Raw genomic sequence first — 10,617 nt, forward strand, 5'->3', positions numbered from 1 at the left:
AGGTCCTTGTATCTTTGAGGTACTCTTTAGACATCTGAAAAAAATTAAATGAAATAAAGAATAGAAGAAGAGAACATGAGAACAAGAGGAAGAAGAAAAAGAGAATGGAGAATAATAAGGCCTAGTTAAGTCTATAATGAAATATAAAAACACAAGTAGATGCCTCTTATGGGCTTACAAAACACATGAGAGTGCATACAACCAAGGACCACTTATGGGTCAATACAAGAGCACAAGCACAAAGCCACTAAAGGGAAAGAGAGAGTGCATAAAAATATAAAATGGATTTTATATAAATGCTTGAGACAAGCATAACTAGAGAAGGGGGAGTTCCCCTTTTATACACAACATAGGCTCAATAGAGCCGTTGGGAGCAACCCAATGGCTAGAAATAAAGCAGTTGGGAGCTCCCAACAGCTCTATTTGGTCAATGACCAAATAGCCCTTAGTCAAAAGGGAAAAGAAAAATAGATAGAAAAGACAAATGTGCCCCTAATGGGCACAACCTATTACAGTGACTAAAAAGACTAAAATACTTGTAATGGGTATAACATATTACAACAATGTACAAACAATATAATATATATATATATATATATATACATATTGATATGTATATATATATACATACACAAATATATAGGTATATATAGTATATATAGTATATATAGCTATATATACTTATATGTACATATTAACAAGGTCAACCCTTCTCATTCACTATGTTGATTAGTAATAGATACAAAATTACAATAAAAGGTCCTCACATATTCTGATCTATGTCACATGGTGCGGGTGCGGCGATATGACACTTTAAAAAAACTTGGGTGCGGGGGTGTGGGAGTGTGTGTGTGTGTGTGTGTATATATATATATATATATATAAAACCTCGGACCTATGTCACATGGGTGCGAGTGAGACACGGGTGTGCTGCAATTTCAAAAATTTTGGACACGGGGACTCGGCTATATATATATATATATAACAATAATAAGACTCGGTCAAAGTTGTGCCCATTAGGGGACACGACTATATATATATAACAATAATAAGACTCAACTATATATATATTGCCCTAAAAAATGGACAAAAATAGACTCAGTCAAAGTTGACCGAGTCCAAAATGTGGACGGACTTGGCCCCGGTGCGTTGACCGAGTCTGACACTTGGTTGACCGTGTCCGCCCCGTGTTCGAAGCCGCACCCGTGTCGGGGCGTGTCGACGCAGGTGTGTCGTCCCCCTAGCCGAGTCCATGTGACATAGCCTCGGACAGACCTGGCTTTGTATACCCAGATAGATTCAAACCTGGGTTTACTTTGACCCATGTCTGAATCTGACTGAGTCAACAGATGCAAGTCCAATTCAGACCTAGGTCTGCTTTGACGCAAGACTGAGTCTGACTTGGGTCAGAATAGGTCCAAGTCCAATTAAGGGCGGCACAAGAGAAGTTGAGGCCCTAGGCATATTTCTTTGGAGGCCCATATTTCTCCATATTTTTTTTCATTGGAGGCCCTCATCCTGAGGCACATGCATGTGCCATGTTTCATTGGAGGCCCTCGTTATATATTTTTTTCATTTGAGGCCCTAGGTAGTAGCCTCAAATATCAAAGATGCCAGCCGACCCTGGGTCTAATTCAGATTTGGGTTGCTTTGACCCAAGTCTGAATCAGACATTGGTCTAAACAGATCCAGGTCAATCAGAGCTGAGCCTGACCCAGTTAACACCTGGCTGCTTGCTTGCACCAGGTCTTGTAAAACTATAAAAAATAAGAAAAAGAGGAAAAGGGGAGAGAGAGAGAAAGCCTGGATGTGTACGCAACAAAGGAGGAGATGGAGGAGGGGGCGGAAAAAGAGAAGCTAAAGGGAGCAGGAGAGGAGGAAGAAATGGTGGAGAGAGAGAGAGAGTTTAAGGTGGGGATCGCTAAAAGGGATGTAGGAGGAGAGAGGTACATACTTGAAGGTGCAATGGAGTTATGGAGGAGGGGCTGACCCCTTGCCCCTCTTTTCTTTGTCCTTTTTTCTTTTCTTTTTTCTTTTTAACTTGAAAGTCTGAAATTAGACTCGGTCAACACTGACTGAGTCTAGTTTTGGGTTTGGGTGAGGTTGACCGCGCACCCAAAAAGTTTGACCGCACCCGGTGCGGCGAGTCCCACGTCGCATCGCGCCGGTGCAGGTGTGAGGGGTGCTTAGCCGAGTCTATGCAACATAGATTCTGATATTACATATTCACAAGTCAAACTACCCTCCGAACAGGCAATCTCAAGAAGGATAAAAATGTGTCTCTTGCAACAACTGCGTTTATGTATTCTTATATTTTTCATTTTTTTTTCATTTTCTGGTAACAGAATCTTTAGATAAATGAAAAGATTGTGGTAAGTAATTTAACATGAGCATAAAAAATGCACATATTGTTTTGTATATTGAATTGATAGCTTGGCAAGTAAAAATATAAAAATTGGTTAATTTTGCTCAGATTAAGAACAGTGGTGGATGAATAACTTATTCTAAGTGGACTAAACAATGAGCATACAGAGCCATCATGGTGCTATTATCGTGAAAAACCACAAAGCATTAGACCTAACATGTTTACTAGTGGATCTTATAAAGAGCGCAGCATCATTTGGTTTTATTTTTTCTGACATTGGAACTAACTGACCTTATCTTTAAGCTGTCCTCCGTCCAAATGTTTATGAGAGTACATCCTTACAGTAAAAGTCCTTAACTTCTAGTAATAAAGGTACTGGACCATCAGTTGCTCATATATTCATGCTTTTAACCCCTAAACTGTTCTTTTCAGTCATTGCTCCATACTAAACTCATTGGCTTCACTAAACTATTTCTGAGCCAAACACATGGCACTTTTTCTTCAGATTCATCTGAATTTATATTTTCTGTTCTGCATTTTGCAGGGACTTTACTGTTCTTTGAGGCAGATGCTTGAAGATGGCTTCTTTCATGCCGATCCTCATCCTGGCAATCTTGTTGCAACAAGTGATGGATCTCTGGCATACTTTGACTTTGGTATGATGGGAGATCTTCCTCGACATTACCGTGTAGGACTTATTCAAGTGGTTAGCTTTATACCTTTATTCTTCTCCGGAAATATTACACTTAATTCTGTATGTTCTACTTACAGTAATTGTTTCATATTCTTTTCAATTTAAAGATAAACAAAAGTTTTCACCCTCATTTATAACAAACCCAGAATCAAGAGATTTAGAAACACATCTTTTTGGTTCTTTTCAAAACTTAAGCTTTAGGAACAAAACTAGGCAATTTACAATAACCTTTAACAATTTTTTCTTCTGAGTTCCCATTGTTGATAGCTCTTTGCATGTGTTGTCACTATTTGGACTAAACTTTTGGATATTCGTAAAATTTTTATTCCTTTTGAATTAACTAAGTGCTATGACTTTATGCTGTTGTATTTTGTAGTTTCAGTACTACGGCATTTAATTAGTAAGTACCTTATGTTATACCCATTGCTCATGTATGGATCAAATTCTTAGTTGCTAGTGCTTCATTAATAGTTGGCTTGTTTTTTTTGCTTTTGGCACTAATAACTTATTTACGTGTATACTACATACTATAGATTCTCAACTACCAATTGTGCTTTGTTCTGTATATGTTGAAACATAGTTATTATTCATCATATATTTTTTAAAAATTTTTGTATAGGTTGATTCTACATTTATTTTACCATTTATGTTTTTTTTTGTGGCTTGCAATTCTAGAGAACACCTTGTGGGGCGAGCCACTAGGTGAGGCCCAATGCCTAACACTTTTAATAGCATAGTTTTCTGGTAGTCCTGCTTTGTCTGTTTCTCTTGAGCTCTTATTTTCGGTGGTGTCGAAGAAGCAGTGGGGCTTGGCTTCGTTTGTGTCTATTGCAATTGGTTTTGCTTAACTATCAGAGTCTCAAGTTGGTTGATGTTGTTCTCTCATTTGCCCTTCCTAAAGTATTTTTTGTAACACGAGGTTATTTTTCTCTGGACATGGTTAGCATTTGTTGTATTCATTTAAGATGTTATTCCATGTATTAAATACGTGAACAATGATCTGAAATGGCGTTTATTATTTAATCTCTAAATGTTCCCATGTTCATGTGTTGTGTAAGGGACATAGTTCTGTGTGTTTCTTTTTCATGTATTTTTTTTTAGTTTCTTTCCAATTATTGTCAAAGTGACCAAACTTCTACAGTGTTTCTGCATCTTATTCTCTTTCATATGTGAGTTGCTCTTCATGTTCATTGTATGTCATTTGCATTTTGCAGCTTGTTCACTTTGTTAACCACGATTCCTTAGGCTTGGCAAATGACTATCTTTCTTTGGGGTTCATTCCTGAAGGGACAGACATCCAATCTGTTGCAGATGCTCTGCAGTCATCCTTTGGTGATGGAACAAGACAGTCACAAGATTTTCAGGTGGACATTTAGTTTCTGTTTCGTTTCATAGCCTAACTTGAATGGTGAGACCCTGTTGAGAATGATCAATGAATTTAAAATGGAAAAACTGTGAAAATAGCCAATTCAGTTACATGTGCTCAACTTTGAAATTGGAAGAATAGAGACAATGAAAAGTTAGATATTGTCTTATGGAACATAGTCTGAGCTTAATAACTCTGAAGCAATTTGTGAAGCAGGTGGTCATCTAGGCTACACACGTTTACTGGATGTGTCTGTAGCAAAATCTAGATTGGCTATATGGAATTTAAAAAGCAATAATAGTGGAGATTTCAAGTCCTGAAATGTCATAAATTCAATATGATTGCAGTCATAGTCACACATCTCGTTCTCGGGATATTCTCAGCAAAGGAATATCTCGGGATATTTTCGACAAGCGAGTTTTTCTCGGAAAAATCTCGGCAAGTTAAAAAAAAACATAAATATGTATGTATAAATATTTTGTGAGAGAGAGAGATGTTGGTTTCGGCGGAGTAATAGACAATAAAATACAACATATGGGAGGCGACTAAGAAAATGTTGTGAAATTCACTTTCAAGTTTCAAGTTTTCAAATATGAATAGTACCATATCGAAGAGGGCAGGAGAGGGAGGGCCCTCCGACGTATTATAAAAAAAGAAGGCACTCCCCTCTCTTAGCAGCTCAATAGCCTGCAGGTTCCTCATAATGGGGTGCCTGACAATGCTGACAAAACTTGATTAGTCATTTTGTCTGAATCTCTGCTATATGCGGATGCTGAATCTCTGAAAGATCAATCACAACCACCATATGATTAAGTCTTCAAGTTGTTCGTCTCATCTGGAGAATATCTGCCAAAACAAGCAAAATAATGTTGCTCAGGGTAAGGCTGGAATGAACCAATATAGAAGGCAGTAATGATTTCTATGTCCTTTAGATGAGGATACGATGTGTTAGTGTCATGATTTATGGCTGCTTTAGTCACTTGCTTCATTGTCCATTACTATAGTAACTATGCAAGCTTTTGGTGCTTTGCTATTGTATAAAATTGCTCAACTGATAGTCTGCATGTATCTCAGGGTATAATGAATCAATTGTATGATATTATGTATGAGTTCAACTTCTCTTTGCCACCAGACTATGCACTAGTGATCAGAGCATTGGGATCTCTAGAAGGGACTGCAAAACTATTGGATCCTGATTTCAAGGTTGTAGAGAGTGCATATCCTTACGTCATAGGGAGACTTCTTGCAGATCCAAGCCATGATATGCGGAAAATACTAAGGGAGCTTCTTATCCGCAACAATGGCTCTATCCGCTGGAATCGGCTGGAACGCCTGGTTGGCTATCTTCCTCTTTTGTTTGAACTTCATGTCTTTGTAGTTAACATTTTATGCTCTATCTTGTTTCTTTGGAGGATATTATTGAATATGCATTAGCTTTTGCATTCCTGAAAAGCGGAACAAGACAGTGGCCCAGTCCATTGTTCTATTCTATGGCAGTTATCAATTGAGAACCAAAGGGCCACCACAGATGGTGATGTGAACAAACAAAAGCAATGAGAGTTTTGGTTTGCTATCTCTAGTGATATAGAATCTCATGTTAAATTGTGGGCATTTCCAGACCTTTTCCATCCTTTAAAAAAAAAATGGTATAGTAATCTCTTTTGAAGTATTATTTTTTCTTGGGCGAGTAATATGAAGCATTTAGGAATTGTTCACTATCAGAGATTGCGTCTTGGAAAGTGACATGATAAAAATCGTGCTGTTATGTTAACATAGTGTTACATGTTTTTTTTTATGACGAAGGAACCCTCACCGAGAACCGGGTCACTAACGGGCCCGCTTCCCTACAAGGTAAAACTCCAGGTTGGGGACACGACCACCCAGCCTTACATGCCCCAACCATGTAAAAGCAGCAGCAGCCCCATGTGACAGTGGGGTTCGATCCTGGGTCTTCAGCTTGACACAGGACCCTGCTTACCACATGGGATACCACCTCTGTGGTAACATAGTAATAGTAACCTTGTCGTATATGTTCTTTGATCATATAGGTTATATTTGGATGTTACCAGGCTAGAATGTACTCCTTTTTAGATTATTGGTTTTGTACATGCATAAAGATATCAAATTTATCCCTGATATCTTTATCTTGTTGCTCCTTTTGTTCCTTGTATACTTTTCAAAAAATGACCACCTTTTAATCGAGTGTGACAAGAAAGCTAACTCTTCTTTGTATTTACTGTTGCTTAAGTTCAAAAAGATGTTTGTTATGCTCACAAACTATCCATGCGAAGTTTTTTAGTGTTTTATTTCTTATAATGTTGCCACATTAAATGTTAAAGAGTATTTGAACAGTGTGGCAAAGTGTATGTTGTTTTCATCTTGCAGCCTTAAAAGATAGGCTTTAGATGAGGTATATTAAGATTAAGGTTACATTTAGCTGAACTTTAAGGCCCAATAGAGTCACTTAGTGGTGTAACATTGTTTGCAAGTATTTTCTTGAACTACATCAATACATAAGTTTCCATTATTGAACTCTTTTCCTTCCCATTTTCTTTTTCCTTTTTAATCATGCTGGATATTCCTTGTGGGACCTGAAGTAGATGCACCTCGACTAAGATGGAGCTATTTTTACCATTTAACCATTGCATTGGTCCATTCTGTGAAATCTTTTCCTGTATCCTAAAAATTTATTACAAAATGTGCATCTTTATTGTAGGTGATGGCGATTTCTGAAGCATCTGAACCAAAAGTGGGAGATCAGAATGCATCTGACAGCGGTGCTTCAGCTGCTGAAGAATGGAAGTCTTTTGACATGCGTGCTGTTGTTTCTGCAACAGAAGACTTGTTTAATTTCATTTTCTCAGAGAAGGGCCTCAGGGTGCGGGTTTTTCTAGTTCAGGACATTGTCAAAACAGCGGATGCTTTCTTTGATGAAGTCTTCTCGTTTCTTTATTCAGAAGGTGGAGAAAAGGAGAAGTCAAGGCCAGAATCCGCAGAGGTATGTGTTCCAAACTGAATTTCCTCAAGACTCTGTTTTTCTCTCTATAGTAGTGGTATAGATTTGTCCAGTGATCGAGTTATTGGTTGTCTTTTAAGTTTTCAGTTTCCAGTTGGACAAATTTAAGTCTATATTGTTCACCCTTGCTGCATGTTACTAGGGCCAAAAGAGGTTGGTCAGACCTCTACATTTCCATTTTTTCAAGGTCACACAGCTTCATGTTGACACAAACTTGGTCCACCATGCACTATCTAATGATGGATCCTATTCTTTCTAGATTTTCCAGTTAACCCTTAACAAAATTGATACTTGGATGGATGAAGTAATACTAGGTCTAGTTGATGACTAACTTAGAACGGGCTGGATGTAGTTTGAGTATACAGTAAGTTGACTTCACCTGGCTGAATTTTGACAGTTTCCTCAGCTTAGCTACATTCTAGGCTTTTGAAGTGCAGCCTGAAGAGCTAAATTGGCCAATGTTTTTTGTGCTCTTGGTTAACTTGTTTCGAGTTAACTAAGATTGTTGTTGATTGACTGTTTGACTTGACACCAACAGGCTGAGGCATGTTGGGTCACTGTAACTTCACTGGATGAAGCAAGTTCTAGGTGCCTTCAAGTTCTAGAGTCTAGCTTTAAGCTTGTTGGACGTTCCTATGGTACTAGCTCAACTTTTTTTTTTTTTGATAGGCAAGCTGGGGTTAGGCAGACCCCCACCAGTTACACAGCATACCATTGGGTTTTGAACTTGCAACGTCCCAACACATGGTGACGTGAACTAACAGCTCCTACCAAACAAGTGGAGCCCCCCCATGGTACTAGCTTAAGTTATACTTAGAGATGGAAGCATTCAGAAAAGTTCCTCTCTCTCTCTCTCTCCCTTAGTTTTAATATGCTAACTCGTGTTTTATGGACATCAGAGGAATGCAACGATTCTAAGGTTGGTTGGTGGCCTTCGTTCTTTTCATAAAGCAGTCAGCATGGCGCCTGAAGTTTGGATGCCAATGTTGATACGCACGGTCCTCAAACCAGAGGCTCATCAATTTGGTATTGATATCCTTTCTGCGCTGTCTACATTTTCATCCCGGAAGATACCAGAAAGTTTTTGGTTCTGTATATCTAGGTTGCTTCACAAATGTCATTTACAGTGCAGATCTGAAGTATATGAATAAAATTCATTTTTTAAAATTGTTTTGTTACGGGGGGTGGGCGGTTAAAAGTCATGATCCTATGTTTGGGGAAGGACTTATTTATTCTACTCTAGAATCACTACAAGAATACATGATCTTTGGCTTGCCTGAAATCATTTGGGGGGGGGGGGGGGGGTTCTTTTGTAGTGTGAGATGAATGATGGTGGATTCCTATTCGTGTTCATGTCGAGAGAAGGCAGACCACTAAAACGAGGAAGAAGAAACGAGGACGATCAACATTAGAGACAGACTCTTCTTAGCCACCGTAAGCTATGGCAGTGTCTCGCCAGGGGCGTCTAATAAAATGGGAACTGACGCAACGATATGCCAATTTATAGTCCGTGTCCAGGGAAACATGTTATTGTGCGACTGAAAACATACGGTGATTGTTATATTGCTTTAATTGGTTTTTGTAATTTTTGTAATATTTTAACATTTTTTATATACTAAAACATCAAAAAATATTTTTGATTGATTAAAGATTAAAAAGGTCCACACGTAATAACTTCTGCACCACCACGATTCTTAGAAAGGGCGAAATGGTTTGGTCAATCGGAAAATTACCGTACTGTCTTTGCAAAAATGGCATACTTCTCAAAATACTTAGCAATTTGAGGAAATCTCTAGTTTATCCAAATTCATCGATGCCTGTCTGTTTTAGAACACTTTTGCCCATCTTGTGATATACGTTGTAGGAAGTTTGCAACTTTTCAATAAAAAGGTCATGAGAACATCTTCCAACACACTGACATTTATAAAATACAAAAATATTTTTGTGAATATAACTTTCAGACCTCATTTAAATAATCCTCAAGGAGCTTTACTAATTTGTGCGACATTCAGTCTCAAACATTCTCACTCTGATGAGATCTCTGCAAATATAATATGATATTTGCAAATACAATGCGACCTTTGTGAATATAACCTGCAAACCTCTTTTAAAGAAATACTTTTTGAGGTGTGTAAATGTTCGTTGGCATTTGCAAATACCTGAATGTTGTCAACGTTCGCATTTTAATGAGACCTATGCAATTACAGTACGATCTTTGCGAATATAACTTGCAAACTTTTTTTAACTAAATATTCCATAAGGAGGTTGGTAAATGGTCAATTGTTGCAAATGTCTTTGACTTTTGCATGCTTGTTGATGAAGAATTGAAGTACCTGATGCATGCAGGCGAAGAAAATAACAACAATGAGGTAAGGTTGTAACAAGCCTTCTTCAAGAGGGGGTCTGCTTTCTCAGTTTTGCGTGTATATTTTGAGTAAGCCCTCTCTCTATTTTAAGGGAGAGATTGAGGCTGTCAGTTTTTACCCTCTCGAGTAGTCGTTACCCAGTTCATGTGGGACGAGAAAATCGGTAAACAATTTTATCATAAGTTTATCCAAATAAAGTACATTCAAATATGCTTTATTTGGATAAGACCCTCTATTGGACGATTTCACGTGTTAGAGAGAGAGAGAGAGAGAGAGAGCGAGAGAGAGAGAGAGAGAGAGAGAGAGCCCACCTCTCTCCTCAACGCATGAAATCCTGCGTGAAACATGACCACTATGGTCATGTATGACCAATATCTCGTACTTTTGGACATGTGAAACTAATTATGATGCAAGATTTTACCTCCTACTATTGAAGTATTTCACTTGCATCAATATTCCTGAAATGAGTTATATACTTTAGCTACTCATCCAGCCATGTCTTATCAGATATCTTAATCACATACAAGATACATGTTTCGAGAATATTTCCTTTGATATGCTCTTTGTTAAAGGATTGACAATCATATCAGATGGAGCTAAGTAACTGACTTTGATTTCATTCCTTTCAATCATATTATAAATATAATAGTATTTTATCATTATATATTTACTTTTGAATTGTCTGCTCCACTCATAGCAGCTTGGTTATCACAATAAATTTGGACTGACCTGTTGGTTATATCCTGTTGTAAATCATTAGCGAAGCAACTTATCCAAACGATAAATGTGCCAGCTGCATTGCATGCAGTA

At 37.9% G+C, this 10,617-nt stretch overlaps 1 protein-coding gene across 2 annotated transcripts in view; it reads left to right on the forward strand.

Moving 5' to 3' along the window:
* Positions 1 to 8,608, forward strand: part of LOC149835622 (Protein kinase superfamily protein) — a 49,448-nt gene extending 40,840 nt beyond the window's left edge. For both annotated transcript variants that reach the window (XM_090010595.1, XM_090010594.1), the window contains exons 11-15: positions 2,910 to 3,071; positions 4,274 to 4,423; positions 5,500 to 5,760; positions 7,142 to 7,423; positions 8,341 to 8,608. In XM_090010595.1, coding sequence (XP_089866721.1) covers positions 2,910 to 3,071; positions 4,274 to 4,423; positions 5,500 to 5,760; positions 7,142 to 7,423; positions 8,341 to 8,592 — 1,107 coding nt within the window. In that variant the 3' untranslated portion in view covers positions 8,593 to 8,608. The remainder of the gene's footprint in view (positions 1 to 2,909; positions 3,072 to 4,273; positions 4,424 to 5,499; positions 5,761 to 7,141; positions 7,424 to 8,340) is intronic.
* The last annotated feature ends 2,009 nt before the right edge of the window (positions 8,609 to 10,617 follow it).

The sequence above is a fragment of the Nuphar pumila genome, chromosome 6 (assembly GCF_984573655.1).
Source record: "Nuphar pumila chromosome 6, dmNupPumi1.hap1.1, whole genome shotgun sequence".
Taxonomy (NCBI): domain Eukaryota; kingdom Viridiplantae; phylum Streptophyta; class Magnoliopsida; order Nymphaeales; family Nymphaeaceae; genus Nuphar; species Nuphar pumila.